Here is a 20161-nt window from a genome sequence, read left to right on the forward strand (position 1 = left end):
TCAGAAAAATTGCAACAGACCCCTCTTTTCAAATGGAAATCTATGTTTTCGACTGCACCGATTGGTACAGTTTTCTGTGCTCTGCATAAAAGTATTGAACAGTTAACTGCGGAATTTAATTTTAAGAATCCCTCGCGGGGGGCGTGAAATTGAAATCAAGCGATGACGAATATACAGGTCGAACGCAGGCGAAATGCCGCTATTATAAATTTTACGGAAAAAGGAAAAGCAAAATGCGAAAGAATTGCATTTTTATTCGATAAGAATTTAACAATTCATTAACGTTAACCGCACCGCAACAGACGTAGTGGTGCCTGTAAGTCACCACTAAAGCTTGCTGTATCATTGTTCAAAGTATTTTTTACATTATTAAATTTGTTTGTATTTAATAAATTACTAAACGTTGCATTATTGTACGAGTGAATTGTGCCATTTTTGTATGTATGACATGAAAAAAAAATATAGAGGAGGGAAATATTCTAGGTCGGAAGGAATGGAGTTAAAATAGCTTCGAGCGCAAATAGTTAACATACTTAAACTTATTCGTTCGGAAGTTGTCGTAGCTAAAAGTTATCCGAATTATTTCAAGTGTTCTGCAGTCCCTTCGCTGCAACAAATGTTCGAACGGTTCTGCATTGCAGTCTAAGCAGTTTTGCACCCCCCTACGGATGCAAGTCTCAATCTTACAATGATTAACATTAGCCGGCCCGTACATGTTTACAAACATCGTAATGGAGTACAACGTATACTTCAGAACCGATACACCGAAATAATTGGGAGAACTTTCTAAAAAAAGAGGCTGTTGCATTTTTCCGATGCACCGTTCTATACCGTTCCCCTACGGATGCAAGTCTCAATCTTACAATGATTAACATTAGCCGGCCCGTACGTGTTTACAAACACCGTAATGGAGTACAACGTACACTTCAGAACCGAAAAACCGAAACAATTCGGAGAACTTTCTAAAAAAAGAGGCTGTTGCATTTTTCCGATGCACCGTTCTATACCGTTCCCCTACGGATGCAAGTCTCAATCTTACAATGATTAACATTAGCCGGCCCGTACATGTTTACAAAAATCGTAATGGAGTAGAACGTATACTTCAGAACCGAAAAACCGAAACAATTCGGAGAACTTTCTAAAAAAAGAGGCTGTTGCATTTTTCCGATGCACCGTTCTATACCGTTCCCCTACGGATGCAAGTCTTAATCTTACAATGATTAATATTAGCCGGCCCGTACATGTTTACAAACATCGTAATGGAGTACAACGTATACTTCAGAACCGAAAAACCGAAACAATTCGGAGAACGTTCTAAAAAAAGAGGCTGTTGCATTTTTCCGATGCACCGTTCTATACCGTTCCCCTACGGATGCAAGTCTCAATCTTACAATGATTAATATTAGCCGGCCCGTACATGTTTACAAAAATCGTAATGGAGTACAACGTATACTTCAGAACCGAAAAACCGAAACAATTCGGAGAACTTTCTAAAAAAAGAGGCTGTTGCATTTTTCCGATGCACCGTTCTATACCGTTCCCCTACGGATGCAAGTCTCAATCTTACAATGATTAATATTAGCCGGCCCGTACATGTTTACAAAAATCGTAATGGAGTACAACGTATACTTCAGAACCGAAAAACCGAAACAATTCGGAGAACTTTCTAAAAAAAGAGGCTGTTGCATTTTTCCGATGCACCGTTCTATACCGTTCCCCTACGGATGCAAGTCTCAATCTTACAATGATTAATATTAGCCGGCCCGTACATGTTTACAAAAATCGTAATGGAGTAGAACGTATACTTCAGAACCGAAAAACCGAAACAATTCGGAGAACGTTCTAAAAAAAGAGGTTGTTGCATTTTTCCGATGCATCGTTCTATACCGTTTAACTTTGATCTATAACAGTTTCTTCCAACCGTTCAGGAGACGCAGCCTGTTCCAGTTGCGTGGGACACCCTGTGTGTATATACATATATACATATATATATATATATATATATAATATTTATTGTTCCGTCATTCTCGATCGGGTGTCGTCGATTGTTTCTCCGCTGCACACGTGAACAGCAGAAGAAGACGCGTCGTTGCATCGTCCACGAACGACACGCGATCGTAAACGCAACACGATCGTCTTGCTTCGCGTTCTACGTTCCTCTCGTTTCCGGTTCAGCTTGGACTTCGTTTGTTTTCGGCAACGTGTTCCGCCCGCCGAAATCGCGCGAGGCAGCGGCGAATTTTCGACGCGAAGCGTCGTGATTGCGCATGAGATGATGAAATCGTGTATCATACCAAATCGACAATTATACGTTTCTATCCTATTCAGAACTCCCGCGTCTCTTTATACAAGGCGCACCCGTGATTTCGTCGACGTACGAAAACGACCGTTCGACCGGAAATTCCATCGGCCGAACGGTGAAACGACGCCTGATGAAATTCTTCGACGAACCCGGTTAACCGTGCTATAATAAAACTTCGGACGCGTACGTGATCGCGATGCGTCATCCTCGAAGGGTAACGCCGCCCGATTATTACGGAAGACGAGAAACATGATCTTTTCAACCACTGCCTCTGTCCTATATTCTGGCGTACGTTTCTCGAAAACTTTACTCGATCGTCGGACCCTTTAAAACTAGATTTACGGAGCACTAAAAGTGACCATTTTACATTACTTTATAAAAATAACAAGAACGTGCTACCCACATTTTTAGCAATATTTTACAAAATAATATACACCCACGGACATAAATTTGCTAAATAATTTCTCATGTACTTATGCATCCTTAGAATCTTGATAATTTTAAATTAAAAATATTAGAACCTAATATTACTACCGTAAACCTAGTGTCAACACTAGAACTACCGAGCCCTAAACGTGACTTACACTGATCCCTTTATGATGACAGCAAGATTGAATTTTCTCAGATTTCATACGATTTTTATGGTAACATGTACTCCAGATATATTGGGTCGGAACGAAGCGTTCCCAGCATTTTGAAATTAAAATTCACAAATGAAATTAAGATATTTAGTCATAGGTTTATTCAATAACATATTTTCCATTCTGTTCTATTACTCTTTGCCATTTTTGAGGCAACTTATCGTGTTATTGAATAAACCTATGAATAAATATTTTAATTTTCTCTTTGAATTTTACTTGAAGATCGCTATGAACTTTCGTTCCAACCCAATATTAAAAAATTTCTCGTGAAAACGTTTTCATAGTTTCTGTAATCGTGAAAGAAGAAATCGTCCACCGGTCATTTTGACTAGTTAGTTCTAGTGTTAAGGAAAATCGCATTTCTTCCGTCAACTTGTCCCAATCGAACGGACCATAAATCTCTGAAAAATACATTGAGACGAGAGACACGCTGAAATCGTTCGAGCATACGAAGTATTATCGATGCATATGATAATTGACACTAGGTTTACGGGACCCTAATATTAATATAAATTGACTGATTCTAATATTTTAAATTTACGATTATTGAGATTGTCAAGATCCACCTACGTGGAATTACTCAACAAATTTATTTCTTTAGGTATATATTATCTAAAAAATGGCTAAAAAAAAAAACTTGAATAGACACATTCTTCTTATTTTTATAAAGTAATGTAAAATATTCACTTTTAGTGCTCCGTAAACCTCGTGTTAAGAAAGGAACAAGTAGAACGAATCATGCGTACCATAATTTCGGATTAAGATAAAAGCGATTCGTATACCACGGTGTCGGACAGAGGTATTGAAGCGACGAATGATGCGTTTAGCTTTCTTCGCGCGGAATGGCTCCCGATTGGTGACGCTACCTTCTAGGAATTGATCCGCTACGATCTACGAGACGAACGACACGTATATCCGAAGCTTCGTTCCGCGATCATTGCGCAAGATGGATCAAGGAGTTGTACGAGTTCTTTCGTGGCAGCTTCTTTCCTTTTTCTCTCGCCTGCAATTGTCACAAAAGCATGAATTCTACAAGTACAAACAGGGACACAGCGTTCTCAAATGGAATTCTAGCTAAGCAAAATCATTTTCATCGTGTTATTTCTTATTTATTATTCATACCGTTACCCCCACTTATTTTAATCGCTATTCTTTACTTACTTCTGTGTCTAAGTGATAAAAACAAAATGGTAGTTTTAAATTAACATGTAAGGACGAGGAATTGGACGCCATGGAAGTCAATTGATATTCTAATTCTGTGTATTAAATACATTTATTGATTATTCGCTGAACCGCTCGCCTGTTTATTTGTAAATCTATAATGAACGGAATCGATGGTAATCTAGAAATTAGTTTTGCTCAGCTGGAACTGCATTTTGGCTCGATGCAAGGGCTGGTCGAGTTTTGAAACTCGGCTTTGCCGAACGATCAAACTCGAAACATTTTTCGTACCGTTACAGCTGGAGAAAAGTCTTGTGGATCTTTTCATAGTGCGTTTTATTGCCAGCGATTCTTTCCTGCATCATTTCGATGCATCTGCAACGATTTGGGCAACATGTGCAACGAGAAACGCTTGGACGACCATCTTCCACCGACTTGGTTGTTGTCGTCGCTGCCGTCGCGACGCACAGTGGTCTGAAAAATCAATTTTCGAAATTCAAGATTTTGAAACACTTTTTTGCTATACCTTCAAATACAAACCTTTAAAATCCAAAATATTATTCACTTCAGATAATTGTAGAATCGAGGGTTACGTTTTGAATACAAAATTCTGAAATTCAAAGTGAAGCTAATTATGCTAAGAACTCATTATAGAACACGATGTAACAGGTTTGAATGAATGTTTTATATATATATATATAAAAAGAAAATAAAAATATATATATTAATAGGCGTTTTATTTTTTTTTTATATTTAATATATATTAATAGGCGTACTCTCAGTATTTAATTAGTTTCTAAGCATTATTTAATCCATGTGCAAATGCTGCAATATTATTGACAATTTAAACTTTGAGAAGGGTTTTAAAAAAAGTATTAAGAATTATAAGCATCACACTTGTTTTATATGAAAGTTTAAACAATTGCGAAGAAGAGCATATATAGCTGCCACCTTGTACGATAATTAAGAAATAGAAGCTCGCGGTATTTGGCTCGCACTCAGATGTTTTAACAGAGCAACCTGTTTGTTACCATAATAATTGGTTTTCTTCTAGCATAATTCTTTTTGATCGCGTTAGTCCTCAACCGAATATTCGAGTCGAAACATCTATACTGAATGATTTTACTGAGTTTTATGTGCGTAAATCGTTAGTTATATAATTATAGTTACACATATTTATACATGTATACACATACATATATACATATTTTTAATTAATTTATTTAGCGTGAAATTTAGTTTGTGTTTGAAATAATTTCGTATGACAATTTTCAGAAAGTATGTTCCATTTTTACCTTGCCATCATACTGTCTTGTCATCCGAAGGTTAATTATCTTTATATTTCCAGAAGATTCAGATGAAGAGGAATTGCCAATGCTTATGTATTTGGATAATTTAGAATTAACGTCAGAAACATAATTATCCCTTTTCACTCGAATGGCGACTGTAAGGCGCCACTAAAAATTGCTGTATCCTTATTCGAAATATTTTTTACATTATTTAATTCCTTTGTATTCAATAAATTTCTAAACATTTCAGTATTGTACGAGTAAGTTGAACCATTTCGTACGTATAGCATGAAAAAATATATATAGAAGGGAAATATTCTAGGTCGGAAGAAATGTTTCATTTTGGAGTTAAAATGTCTTCGAGTGCAAAGGGTTATATAATAATATAATTAAATCTATATAGTGTATTACAATTATACGAAAATATTGTGCGTCTCTTTAATTTCGACCGCAAGAAGCGAATTTCCAGACTATATATGCACAGTATATATTCGCCATTTTGAATTTTTAATTTTTGGTGTCAGACTCGTTATCGGTGACCTGAAAAACACGTGATTACCAACTTTCAGAAAGTTCCAATGACATTACGATTTTTGCAAAATCCAGCAAAATCGCGTTCTCGGACCACTGTGCGACGGCCCCCTTAATTAATACGTCGGCGTGATGCAATACATCAAGTATGGAGAAATAAGTATGGAGTAATAGTAGAGGTTTCATTGAAGTCGGTGCAGCCGTTCTTTAGTTCCGAGGTAACGTACGTACGAACGGACCAATTTATACATATTAGCCTACATAGATCTAGATGTAGATATAAATATAGATACAGATATCGACATACAGCAGATAAAAAGAAGGTGCGCAGCGTTCATGAAGGAAAACGTTGTTCGCGAGCGAGCAAGGTTCGAAAAAAGTTCCGGAGACGCGGTGGTAACGACGAAGGCTGTTTATTGGCGGACGAACGTCCCACTAACACCATCTACAGACCTTTCCTAAATTTGATTGTCCGTCGAGTGGGGTGTGGAGAGGCAACCGATACCGTTGGTGGGGGCTGTGTGCAGAAGCACACATAAAGGTCACCTTCAGTTTTAGTCAGACACGGGACGTGGAAGCGGTATCTGACGTCTCGCCGGATAACCGCGGGTTCTTCGTACACTTTGAAACTGAAAGGATTCTGCCCGCCCTTCGATCTCCATCGTAACTAGTATTTGTACTCGGTGAGTTCATGAACCACCCACGAATACCTAACTATCTCTCCTAAAAAGTACGATCTCGCGCTATCCATCTCCGTTACGCTACGCGCGTTACGATCGCGCGTTAGCTAATTGTCGGTGACAGTGTGACGTTACTGTACATTGTATGTAGATTTCAACGACTATTTCGGATCGCACTGTTTGCGAAACTCGGTTGAAAATGCCCGGAGAGTCACTTTGTAAATTACGCGAAGTCCTTGCCCCGTTTCACGTAACGTGACCGCAAACAAGGAAAAAAATATATTCGTCGCACACTCTTCGAACGGTGTAATTCGAATGAACTATATACTGTGCGATTCGCTGTTGTTCCGATGTTTTGAAGCGCGGCTCTTTGAGACCCTGCCAGATTCCATTGATTGTTTGCACGTACATGCGATTTTATTTTAAAATACGAGCGACTGCTCGGAACAACAACTCCTGTGTTGCAATGCCTTTTGAGAAAATAATCCTTCGCATGACTGATGCTTCTCGCTCGATTCGCGATATCCAGTGTCAGTTTACGCTATCGAGACGTTTATTTTAAGATTTAACATTCGGTTTCCGATTAACGACGGATACCGTATTCGTACAGGTTTATAATAATGCGGGACCGTTATCGTTGAACATTTGATTTTCATATTACTCGAATAACCTATGCCTTCCCCACTGCGGGAACTATAGTTTGCGATGCACGTAAATCAGTTGCTATGTTCGTGTGTCAGCGATACATATTTTGACGTTTGTAGCTTTTGTGACATTCAAATTTTAGCCTTAAAATTTGTTGTCAATTTCCCATTAAAAAATGTCTGATTCGAATGATAATTGTTCGTGTTCGTGCATCGCCGAAAAAAATGACCATGCAAAAATAGATACAGTCACCAACAAAGATTCAAATTCTGTCACCTCGATGAAAAGTAACCTATCAACTACAAAATTGTTTCTGTAGTGTCATTGAATTTCATAAATACACCGAAACCTGTTCGACGGTCTTCCGCTTAGGCAATGGAGAAGCAAAATCTATCGACACGCCGAAAGAAACATTATCGATGGATAACGGGGAAACAGAATCTATTGATACGGCTACGAGATTAGATTTACAAAACAAAATATACCAACAGAATTATAGATTATCCGTTGTATTCCCACAAGTGAGCTAAATATATAACAAATGTATTAGACATTTGTTGTTGTAGTAACAAATATCTTGATCAGATGTTTCCAAGAGCTCATTTTGAATCTCCACTGACCGCAGAAGACAAACGATGCGCCGAGACTGCACATAGATCCAGTAGTCATTATATACATTTTCAACCCACCGAGGCAAATGACAAGTTACAAAATATAATGTAAATGCTTGGATGATAACGATGGTTTATGTTGCAGGCAGATATCCGATATCATACTTTCAAAATGGCTGAAGACCTAGCCGCGCAAAAGTTTATAAAACCTGGTAGCCATAAAGGTAAAGGTCTGGCTGTCTTTACCAGTGGAGGTGATTCACAAGGTAAAGAACTGAACGATTTAACATATACATCTTATGTATGTTTCTATATATATTTATTGTAACGTATCTCCTTCCAGGAATGAATGCTGCCGTTCGAGCAGTTGTTAGAATGGGTATTTATCTAGGATGTAAAGTGTTTTTTATTAAGGAAGGCTACCAAGGTATGGTAGACGGAGGCAATAATATTGTTGAAGCGACATGGTCCTCTGTGTCTTGCATCATCCATAGAGTACGCATACGATTGTTCTCTTCTGGCTCTTAATTTTAAAACAATAAGTAAAACGTAATCATTTAATATGTATTTCAGGGTGGCACGGTAATAGGTTCCGCAAGATGTATGGAATTTAAAGAACGCGCTGGTCGCAGGAGAGCTGCGAAAAATTTAGTGACTCGTGGCATCACTAATCTAGTTGTGATCGGTGGTGATGGTTCTCTTACCGGTGCAAATCTTTTCAAGGAAGAGTATGCTGATTTGCTGAAAGAACTGGTCGACTCAGGTGAGATTTCTACATTCTTATATACGTCGACTGAATAATTAACGCTGCTCCTTGATCTTCAGGTGAGATAACTAAGGAGCAAGGAGAAAAGTATCAGCACTTACATATTGTCGGTTTGGTTGGTTCTATTGATAACGATTTTTGCGGAACTGATATGACCATTGGTACGGACTCTGCTTTGCATCGTATTATCGAAAGCATCGATGCGATCGTTAGTACCGCGTACTCTCATCAAAGGACATTCATCATGGAAGTTATGGGTCGCCATTGTGGGTAAGCAAACGACACGAAATAATCTCTTATATATCTCTTGATATTACATCATGAAAATCCTTAAAGAAAAATGATTTTTCAGCGATAAAGGAAAGTGTACTATTAATAGGGTAGATTCTAATAAATTGCGTAACTCTTAATTCTCTAGTATTGTTTACAAGTTTGATAAATTTTCGGATAGGTATCTGGCCATTGTGGGTGCTTTAGCTGCAGAAGCAGATTATGTTTTCTGCCCGGAATCACCACCGCCTGTTGACTGGCCTGATAAACTATGTAAAAAATTGGAGCAGGCATGTTGATTAGGAAATCCCAAGTTCTCTTACCATACTGTTGTCTTTCACTAACTAAATTTAACAAATACAGTAATTTATATATATATATATATCTATATATGTATTTACCCTATATATTTGGTTGCTTACTTCTGTTTCTGGTACCGCAAAGGAAAGCAGCATTACTTCCTCCTTTTTATTTTGATTTTCTCTTACCGATTATGTTGACAAGAATCGAATGGCCAAGTCTGAGACCGAGTTTTATCTCGGAGAATTTTCCATTTGGGTAGACTAAAAACAATTTTGTAACAATTTAATGTAAACTAAAGATAATGAAACTAGAGCCTTTCAGGTATCTGTCGTTAGCCTCGAGTTTATCTTCAGAAGCATGCTATACCTTCATACCTGAAGCACCGACGACAGGTGATTGGGTCGAAGAGGTTTGCAAAGCTGTGCAACAGGCACGTTTCGAACAATCATGCTATCTTTAATCGAATATTTCTAACTTTGATGAAACCTCTTTTATGGCCAGATTTGATTACACGTCATTAAATTCATTATCTTTTTTTTTTGTTCTGTCGAAAGCGTGTGTCTGCTCCTTTGCTATTGTAGTTAGATTCGCCAGAAAAAGAAAAGTATGCTAATTTACGAACAGCTAAATTACATTGTCCTATGTAAAAGTTGTTCGCGAGTACATCGAGTACGAAAAGTGTAAAATTCGAGATCTTTCGAAATATGCAATTAGATTTATCCGTCTTACCTTTCATCCATCAAAATTGAAAATTGTTGACTCCATAATTTCTCCCTTTCATTTGATAATATTTTTAGTTAGCTTTTCTATCATACCATTACAGTTACCTGGCTCTAGTGGCAGCCATATGTTGTGAAGCTGACTTTGTATTCATCCCAGAGTGGCCACCTGAACAGGATTGGCCAAACAAGCTGTGCAAAAAGTTGTTGCAGGTTCGCAATTTATTTTTTTTTTTTATTATTTTTTATACGGTTCAGTAAAACTAGCTGTACATACATTCCACTGTTTCGCACAGTCAGACGCAAAGCAAAGATTTCTTTTGATAATTTATGCTTGATTCATTTAGCTAGGAGAGAGAGCGGTGAAGGTTGTCCCTATTTAATTTTAATTCAGATTCTTTGTTTGTCCTTGGTAAGCTTATTCGCATAATTGCACTTGGTTTCTTTTTTTACTTCATACCCTAGACTATTTAATTGTGCACAATATAGTCATGTAGCTTTAAGTCTAACAAATGGTAACAAGTTGTTTTATAACACGATTTAGTTAATATTAGCCACTCTACTGACACTGTTCTTTTGTTTAACAACTAGACAGCGGATCTTTGTGTAAAATTAAAATGATCTACCCGAATTACACCAAACTCGAGTGAAATAGAAATGTATTTTCTTTCTTAATATGTTGAACAGATTGAAAATAATATAACAGTACTTTGAAATTCTTCTATTCTTCTTACCGTGTTAAAATCACACCTACTCATTTTTCTCATAAATGCATGAACATCCGCAGTCTATTAATAACATTTTACATTGAAATCTGAAAGTCATTTCTAACACAAATTACTTCTACGAATAGATGTTGAGACTTCCGCGCAAGTACTGTGAATTGAAATGCTTATTTTTCAGGAACGTCTTACCGGTCAACGTCTGAATATTATTATTGTAGCCGAGGGGGCTGTTGATAGAAGCGGTCAACCGATTACCGCAGAAATAGTTCATAAAGTTGTCGTCGATAAGCTGCAACAAGACACCAGGATTACTGTCCTCGGCCATGTTCAAAGAGGTGGTAATCCATCGGCTTTCGATAGAGTTCTGGTCAGTGATTTTCCATGGTTGTATATCCAAGCAATTGTTGACCGATCGATCGACAACATTCTAACGGCGATGTACTAACTTAATGCCGATAATGTAAAGGGTTGTCGAATGGGCGCAGAAGCTGTAATGGCCTTAATGGAAGCTACGCCAGAAACAGAAGCGTGTGTGGTCACGTTGGATGGGAATCAAGCTGTCCGATTACCGCTAATGGAATGCGTTCGTCGCACCAAGGCTGTGGCGCAAGCCATGGCCGATAAAAATTGGGATTTAGCTGTTCAACTTCGTGGAAAGTAAGACAAAACATACCGTAGCGATAATTTCAACTACCAGGTGTACCCTGCAAGGTTCCATTCAAATCGATTTCAACTATTCTCAGGGGATTTGCTCGTAACTTGGACACGTACAAGATGTTGACTCGCCTGAAAGCACCGGTCGATCATGATCCCAACAAGGTATGTTATAGCACACGTATTACGAACGATTACCACGAACTTAAAACCTTTCGCCAACTTGAAACACTCGAAGGTTTTCCGTTCGATAATAATTTAACAATTCTATCGTGGCGGAGACTTACCTTTATTACATTTATTGTTTAATACTGCTTCAGGAGAGTAATGGCCCCGCATTAACGAAGGTAAATTTGTTAAGAAAGAAATTTTCATGTATATTTTTCTGCTAAGTATTGTATTTTGACGCCTTGTAGCACAGTCTTGCTAACATCCCCATTTTCTCTTTCTAAACCAGCAATTCACTTTATGCGGACAAGTAAGTTTGAAAAGCCTCGAATCATCATTTTACTGCTGCTATGTTTTCATGATTTGTTTCTTTTTTTTACCTCATCAAACTTGTAGCACAAGCGTTTCGATGAGCAGACGGAATTCTAAAATATTATTATATCGAACTACAAAACATGTGTTCGTTTCCTTTTTATGTGCACGCTGCATGGAGCGACGATTGGATCCTTCGAGATATTATTCGAGATTTTTGTTTCAGGACCATTACACGTTAGGCGTGATGCACATTGGATCGCCTTCCTGCGGTATGAACGCTGCCGTGCGTTCCTTCGTGAGAAACTGTATATATAGAGGAGATAAGGTATCATTTTGCACAACCAGCATTTTGTTCAACAACCACCGATAGAGTCTCAATTCGGCTCAATTCTCAATTATCTTTAGGTTTACGGCATTTGCGACGGAATACTTGGTCTAATGGCCGGGAAATTCAAACTAATGGATTGGCCTTCTGTCACCGGCTGGGTAGCACAAGGTGGAGCATATTTAGGAACAAAACGGGCTCCTCCGAAAGACGAGCAATTGCCGCAAATTGCTCAGAAACTGAAGGAGTTTGGAATTCAAGCGTTACTTATCATCGGAGGATTCGAGGTATCGATTTGCGGAAAGAGAGCAGCCCATTACGAAGGAACTCGAACTGATCGTTAATTTCTTTTGGCCAGGGTTATCAAACGGGTCTTACGTTCTTCAAAGCCAGGGATAAATTCGAGGAGTTCCGAATTCCTATTGCTATGATACCCGCAACTATCAGCAATAACGTACCGGGAACGGAATTTTCATTAGGCTGTGATACCGCTCTGAACGAAATTACGGAGGTAAAGAGAACTCTGACTTGTACGACGAACGCATAACAGCATAGTGAAATCACTTAAATGGGCATATTGTTTGTAGATCTGTGATCGAATTCGTCAGTCGGCGCAGGGTACAAAACGCCGAGTATTTATTATCGAGACTATGGGTGGATATTGTGGTTATCTGGCAACCGTCGCCGGATTGGCTGGCGGAGCCGATGCGGCGTACATATTCGAGGAAAAGTTCAATATCAAAGATTTGAATCAGGACGTGATCGCAATGGCCGCGAAAATGTCCGAAGGTGTACAAAGAGGTCTTATCCTGAGAAACGAGAACGCCAATTTGAACTATAGTACAGATTTCATGCAGAGACTTTTCAGCGAAGAGGGAAAGGGTCTTTTCAGCTGTAGAATGAATATTATTGGTACGCGCTTAATTAACCGGTTCGACCGGCGTTTCGTTCGGGCGAATATAAATGGTTTATCGTATCGTTTGTAGGACACATGCAGCAAGGTGGCTCACCAACTCCGTTCGATCGCAACTTGGGTACGAAAATGGGTTCGAAAGCGGTCGATTGGTTCAGCAATCAGTTGAAGAAGCACACTAACAGCGAGGGCAAAACGTTGACTACGGACAACGATTCCGCGGTGATGATTGGTATTGTACGGAGGCAATACAGATTCACGCCATTCTCTGAACTTCTCGAAGTCACCGATTTCGAGTGAGTACCACACACGCGAAAACGTAACACGATGTTGTTTAGAATAGTTTACAATTGGAAACCTATCGAACGATACTTTCTGAATTGCGCAGCCATCGCATTCCGACGTATCAGTGGTGGATGAAGTTGCGGCCATTGCTCAAAGTTTTAGCGAAACACGAGTCCACCTACGAGGAGGAGGGACTTTACATAACCGTCGAAGAAATGGACCTCGAAAATGACCCACCACTCGTCTAAGCTACAAATTACACACCGCACGATATACAGTATAAGGTAATGTTCCGTAATAAACTGTACAATGTTAATCGTACGTCGAACGTAGATGTTTTATTGCAGAGTATGACAGTATTGTACGGCATTATGTAAATCATGTTACGTTGTTACTTTCGAGAAGAACGATCAAGTTAGCTAGGTAGTGTTGTATCGTAGAATCACGACGTTCTACAAACAAAAATTTTAATATAAGTTGCCTACTATATCGACCACTGGAGAAATCACTATGTATATGCGTGTACCTGTCGTCGTCTACGTGTTTAATTAATCGATAAAGAGTCGCGCGTTGAAAACCTGAATGTGAACTATCTAAATAAACGACAGATTACTACATACACCATTGCCATGAACAAGAATGCAGATTATATATATACTGAAAATATCGAATTTATGTATTTTAAATGCGGTTTAAGCTCAGGTGAGAAATAGGTACAAAAATAGTACCTGAAAAAAAAAGACGCGAAGGTAAGCTATTATACCTGAATAGTGTAAGAAAACAAAGCGAGTTATTAGAACGCCTAGGACGGCATTTTCATCGATACCAGTGAAAAGTTGAGTTGTTATAGCGGTGCCATTCGCTGTTCAGTGACGTGTGCATCGTATATGCACGTCGTTTCAATAGTAAAACGTATAACGATCGAATGGTGTACATATACATAATGAAAGAAGATATAAGATATCACCATACGATACTCGAGTCGAATAACTCGCAGATTTGGTGGTTGCCGAATCCTGCGAAACGCTTAGCATACTTGGCATCGCGTTCACCGTCATCCGCCGCGTGAAATTGTTGAACCAGTTTGGAAGAAATCGAAACGACAAACGACATATCTAGCACTCACTTGGTTTTACTTATGCAATGTTGAACGTTGACCGAAGTTGATTAGAATAAGAATGCGTTACTCTCATTGCTTCGAAGGTTTAGTTGCAACGCGAAATCACGAAATCACGAAACAACCATGGAATCACGAAATCGGACACACCACTATTCATGAATCGCTAGCTCGCGGATAAATGTACTAGGCTATATTTGTGGTCTACTAAGATATAAAATTAAACGTAACGTGGCATTTTCCTTTGACGAAAACATTATCCTTTGGTTTAGCTTTACCAATAGCTACGAAAAGCTATTAAGAAGAATATACTTGTCTACCTCGAAACATAATTTGCAACGTCGGACGACGCGAAGGGTATGCCCAAAAGCCCGAGTCGTGCTGGTTGCGTGTAACATTAAAAGATTTCTGCTAAGATTTAAGGCTTGTGACCACAAGAGTATTTAGATTTAATTCTATTTATCTGAAACGAGTCGTCGTATAAGTACTAAAAGTAGATTATTATTATTATTATTATTATTATTGTCATTGTCATCGTCGTGATTAATTATTATTATGATTATTATTATCGTTACATATTATTACGGTTATTATCATTATTCCTACCGAAATTCTAGAGAGAGGCACGTCAATTTACATTATATTTATAAACTTAATCGATGTTACCGATACGAAATAACAACGCGGGAAACGTTTTGTAGCGATCGACAACATTTGTCCAGTTTTAATGTAAAATACGGGTTGCGTGACGACAAAGCAACGACGAGAAATAGAAAAGAATCTTCCGATCTGCCGTGATTAGTTAAATTTTTCATATGTAACGATTCGATTGTACGATATAAGTAGCGGTAGAGGAGAAATGATCGAATCGACTCGATTTGCAAGGTAACTATTTGTCACGGCACATATTAATCGTGTACGCTTATCCCAAAGTCGCGTACGTATTTAACGAAAGATCATTGTAAATTGCTTCGTCGAAATCGTTGCTAAACAATTGTAAATCGTTCAAAATACTGTAAAGTTAATAGATGTTGTTGAGAAGCAAATAAATGACGTTAAGTAATCGTTCCAGATGGACAACTACTATAGAATAAAGTGTTTCCGTGAAGATACGATCGCAAGAACAATAGAAATTTAAAGATCTCCTGTTTGCACCGTCGACTGTGGAAAGTAGAAACTTCTTTTGGCCTAATTATACGACGATTGGAACTAGTATTGTACTAACCGAAAGACGACTAAAGATATAATGCTGAAAGAGTATATATATATATATATGATGTGTATGTATATACATATATATATTATTTTTACGATTACAGATATACATACATTATATTTTCGACTCATTGTTGATCAATGAATTTACAGTTTATCTGTGACGTAATACGTATAGCGTAACAGATGTGTTATTTTACTCCAACATCAAATTGTTGAACATGTATATTTTCACTTTACCGTCGTCGCATGACTATATTTACCGTAGTTATATTCATTCATCGATAGTTCAAAGTTTGCGCGCGAAATGTTTGTGGTAATTGCACAATTTCAGAAACAGGTGCGTAACGGCACATGTAATAAATACATATATATATATCGTGATCACCGAGAATGTACCTAATGCTCTCAATAAAGTGTACGTTATGATTACTTCTACTTGACACACATGTATATGTATTGTTCCTATTTTGATACCGATTTCTCGGTAAGTATATCAGCACATCCAGTTTTTTGCGATAATGTGAATCAAATAAACGGCATACCTTCTCTGCTCGCAAGAGTTTCATTATGTTTATATTTTTTCATGATAAACCTTTAACGTCTCAAAAAATGCAACTTTTTACATTATCGGGAGGGGGGGGGGCGGCATATTGTGACAAAATCATTCTCTGCGTTGGTGGAGGCATAGAGGAGATTTCAAGGTCACCTTGATTTTTTTAAATGGAAAGACCTACTTTCTGTATCATGAATCGATAGACTATCGAATTCTGAGTAAAACTGTATTGACCTCCATATGTCCTAAATCGAATAGTTAACGAGATATTATCGAAATAATTCTCTTTCTTCTTTGGATAATATCTCGTTAACTATTAGGTTTAGGACATATGAAGGTCAACGTTTTTATACTCAGATTTTGATACTCTATCGATCTATGGTATAAAAAATGGGACATTCCATTTAAAAAAATAAAGTTGACCTTCATATGTCCTTTACGCGTCCACCTACAGAAAAATTGGTAATACCAAATTATGAGCCCCCCGATACCAAGTAAGTTTAGTCTAATGCATTTTCTCCTATCTTCAAAAACAAGAATACCCAGTGTACGTATATACATGCGTAAACAGCCCGACTGCGAATTTTTGCACGTTTAAAGCTGACGAAAAAATATTTAAAAAATCACTGGAACAGAGTATTATCCTATAAATAATTTTCTAAATTTATTTATGAAAATGTATCAAATCTACCAATGATTGTATGTGTATGTATGTGTAAGTGCGTATAACCTTGTCGCTCTTGAAGACAACACAACGTATGTATAATTAAGTCTCGAAGTTTTTGGCTATCGAATTAATCGTTATCGCGTCAAATAAAATTATACTTTCCGTTCCGTATGGACAGGAACGCGGAAGAATCGTTCAGGCATCGTAAGATAAGTGTACGAAGCGAGTTTGGTATTGTTTCGATTCACGTGGTGCCAACGAGTATATAGGCAAGTGCCACATTGTCCTACGTTGGCCAGTTAGGTTCCATACGGTTCCATACGCTGTCGGTTTTGTGTGTTGGTCTGTTGGTGTAAGCGAGACGATAACTGGCATTGTTGTTCGATGGTGGAGGCCTTCGCGTCACTCGGTTCGAACAGTTTTCCGGCGGTAGACCGACGCTCTCGTGATAGTTAATCTGTCATTTTGTTGGAAACATGGTTACGGTAAAAGGTCGTAAGAACTCGAATAAAAATCCACCGATACTCAGTCATGAGTTTGTCATTCAGAATCATGGGGATATTGTTTCCTGTGTGGCTTTAATCTTTGTGACTGGTCTAATGGTGCAGGTCAGTGCTTAGTGTCTCTAACATTAACGAAATTTCCTCGTGGTTCAGCGATTATTTTCCTTTCCTTCCTTCATTCGATACGTATTACACAAACGACACCGAGTCGTTCGAACGGTGAACGTTTTACACAGTTTTCTGTGCATGTGTTTCGTTGGCAGAATAACCATATGTTACTAACTATCGCCGGCGTTAAGGCTCAGTGATAAGTTCGATGACTCGATAAGAAACGGTGTCTTCTAACTATATAACAATTATAGATTAGAGTTCTCTTTACTGTCATCAACATCTCCATCAATGTATACTTCTTTTAATATGTAAATTTTTTTTATAGGCCACATCACCATGGGCGTACACATTTATTGCTCTTCATCATAATGTGACATCCAACATAGAAGAACCGACTGCACCGATTAAGTATACAACTGGTTGGAAAGACGCTTGTGCTGTATTCTTTTACTTTTTGATCACGATTGTAATGCATGCTGTGTTCCAAGAATATGTGTTTGATGTAAGTAATATTCCTTATTTTATTTTTCTTTTTTTTTTCTTTCTAAACACACATAATTATCTCCGATAATTTCAGAAAATTTCTAAACGTCTACATCTCAGTAAGGTGAAACTAGCTAAATTCAACGAATCTAGTCAATTAGTTTTGTTTTACGCTTTGTCCGTTATATGGGGCATAGACATAATTATCAGGTAAGAAGTTAATTCCAGTAATCCTGCTGTAGCTCTGTATCTCTGCTTAAATGTATATTAAACGTTTGTTCTTTCAGAGAAGAACTGTTGTTAAACATAACGTTGCTATGGAAAGCTTATCCTATTCTGTTAACCTTCTCTTCTAAACTGTTCTTCATTGGTCAACTTTCTTATTGGCTGCACTGTTACCCTGAGTTGTATTTCCAAAGAGTGAAGAGAGAAGACATATTGCCACGTGTTGTGCAAGCAACCATTGGATTAATCTTCACTGTTGCCGCTTACATGCTCAAGTATAATTCAGATATTCTATATTATTTTTAATCTACTGTACGTCATTATTTAATTCATTTCTTACAATTTCTATAATGTTTCTAGCTTCCAACAAGTAGGAATATTGTTATTGGTTTTGCACTATGTGGGAGATGTTATGCTACACGGAGCTAGAATCATACACTTTGTTAGTAAAAGGGAAAAGATGACGAAACGTAAGTATCTCGAAAATATGTGAACCAATGTATGCAATAGAAGATACATACGTTAATATCGCATCGTTTCTTTTTACAGTCACATTTCTCGTTGCAAATTCGATATACGTTTTCGTACGTGTTGCAACGCTTGCCGTTGCAATTTTGGTTTTCCTGTATGGTTTGAGTCAAGTGGAAAATGTATTCGATTATGATGTTGGAAACTTTAATATTCCCCTCGTACGATTCCCGGCTTTAGGTGTCATCATTGTCTTCCAAGCGTATCTTTCTTACATTTATATTAGAAGGCAACTGAAACGTACTCGGGAAAATGCAACCACTGTACAAGTAGTTGCAAAATCGAAACAAAAGCCGAAGAAAAAAGAGGGTGAGACAGCGTAGTCTAATCGAATTACTGTGAAACTATAAGAATATTAGTTTTCAATTAAAAATTTCTAATTTTTTTGCAGGAAAGAAACCTGCACTGTCAGAGGATGATGATTTGCCAGAAGTTGATCAAGCTACCAAGAAAAATCTGAGATCTCGCTCTTCCACGAAATCAAAATAAATACACAGTTAATTAAAAAACGCATCCAAGGCTGATTAAAATAATGATTATCGTGCGTATTTAACGAGAAACACAATTTTCAAAATATTTATTTATCTTTGCCACATACAAAGTATATGACAGATTGAATATCGATATTACCTGAGACTGGTACTCGTGACGCCGCGCCGCCTTCCACTATTGTTAGCTTAAATGCTACAGTTTCATTATCCTATCCACTTTAGACAGACCTTACTCTTGCGGGTACAGAAACATTAACATATTGTATATAATGTATTATACGCACTACTATGATAATGTCGAATACAGGAACTTAATTGCAACTATGACTTTCAATGTAGAAAATGTGAAAGCATACCAGGCAAATGAATGATTCGTTTGAGAAAAAACCAGTATATAAGATCAAATAGCAAGAACAAAGTCACAATTCATTTATCGTGCATAACATTTAATCATTAATTACTTAAAACGGTGAAGTCATTTTTATTTAAAATACAAATTATTTTTGTAAGAGAATAAATTACAGATATGTTTCAAAAAAGCAAACGTAATTTTTGTACAGTATAGTGCTGCCCCCTAGTCTAATTTTTAGCCTAGACCAGAACCTGCATCATCTTTTTAGCCTGGACCGGAACCTGCATACAGACCGCGCAACCGTACATAGCAACCTGCCGCGCTTGCATACATAGCATCTCTGACGGGCAACATGCGACCGAATACTGCAAAGTATTCCTCGAAAAAGAGAAAGTAGGACTTTTGTGAGGGCTAGCTCTCTAGATTTATCTTTCATCTAACGCTTTTGGCCATTGAATAGCCTCATCTTTGCATTATCGAGAAATGGTTCGCCGCCTCCCGATCTAGAGTTGCGTGTGGCACTCATACACGGCACGCACACTGTCGCTCGAGCTTCTCCTAGCGGCCGATTTATAGCGTGGCGATCGCTAGCAATCGCTAGAGAACCTGC

At 37.9% G+C, this 20161-nt stretch overlaps 2 protein-coding genes across 6 annotated transcripts; both read left to right on the forward strand.

The window, feature by feature from the left end:
* Window positions 1–6455: 6455 nt before the first annotated feature.
* Pfk (ATP-dependent 6-phosphofructokinase) lies at window positions 6456–16067 on the forward strand. 5 transcript variants are annotated; one of them, XM_076806245.1, is made up of 16 exons: window positions 6456–6607; window positions 8006–8126; window positions 8204–8355; window positions 8434–8623; window positions 8686–8896; window positions 9078–9186; window positions 10822–11010; window positions 11110–11300; window positions 11387–11462; window positions 11618–11652; window positions 11991–12105; window positions 12186–12392; window positions 12464–12616; window positions 12693–13017; window positions 13092–13314; window positions 13407–16067. In XM_076806245.1, exons 2-16 carry the CDS (start codon window positions 8033–8035, stop codon window positions 13549–13551), a joined length of 2415 nt encoding a protein of 804 aa, XP_076662360.1. In that variant the 5' UTR covers window positions 6456–6607; window positions 8006–8032; the 3' UTR covers window positions 13552–16067. The 5 variants fall into 5 exon arrangements, with proteins under 5 accessions (XP_076662360.1, XP_076662361.1, XP_076662363.1 ...); XM_076806246.1 differs by lacking the exon at window positions 9078–9186 and adding an exon at window positions 10023–10131; XM_076806247.1 differs by having other exon boundaries at window positions 6457–6607; window positions 11618–11644; window positions 12004–12105.
* A 1091-nt stretch (window positions 16068–17158) lies between these two features.
* Tram (translocating chain-associated membrane protein 1) lies at window positions 17159–19516 on the forward strand. Its single transcript, XM_076806251.1, has 7 exons — window positions 17159–17466; window positions 17798–17974; window positions 18050–18165; window positions 18243–18455; window positions 18541–18650; window positions 18730–19017; window positions 19100–19516. Exons 1-7 carry the CDS (start codon window positions 17335–17337, stop codon window positions 19195–19197), a joined length of 1134 nt encoding a protein of 377 aa, XP_076662366.1. The 5' UTR covers window positions 17159–17334; the 3' UTR covers window positions 19198–19516.
* Window positions 19517–20161: the final 645 nt, after the last annotated feature.

The sequence above is a fragment of the Halictus rubicundus genome, chromosome 2, assembly GCF_050948215.1.
Source record: "Halictus rubicundus isolate RS-2024b chromosome 2, iyHalRubi1_principal, whole genome shotgun sequence".
In the NCBI taxonomy this organism is placed as follows: domain Eukaryota; kingdom Metazoa; phylum Arthropoda; class Insecta; order Hymenoptera; family Halictidae; genus Halictus; species Halictus rubicundus.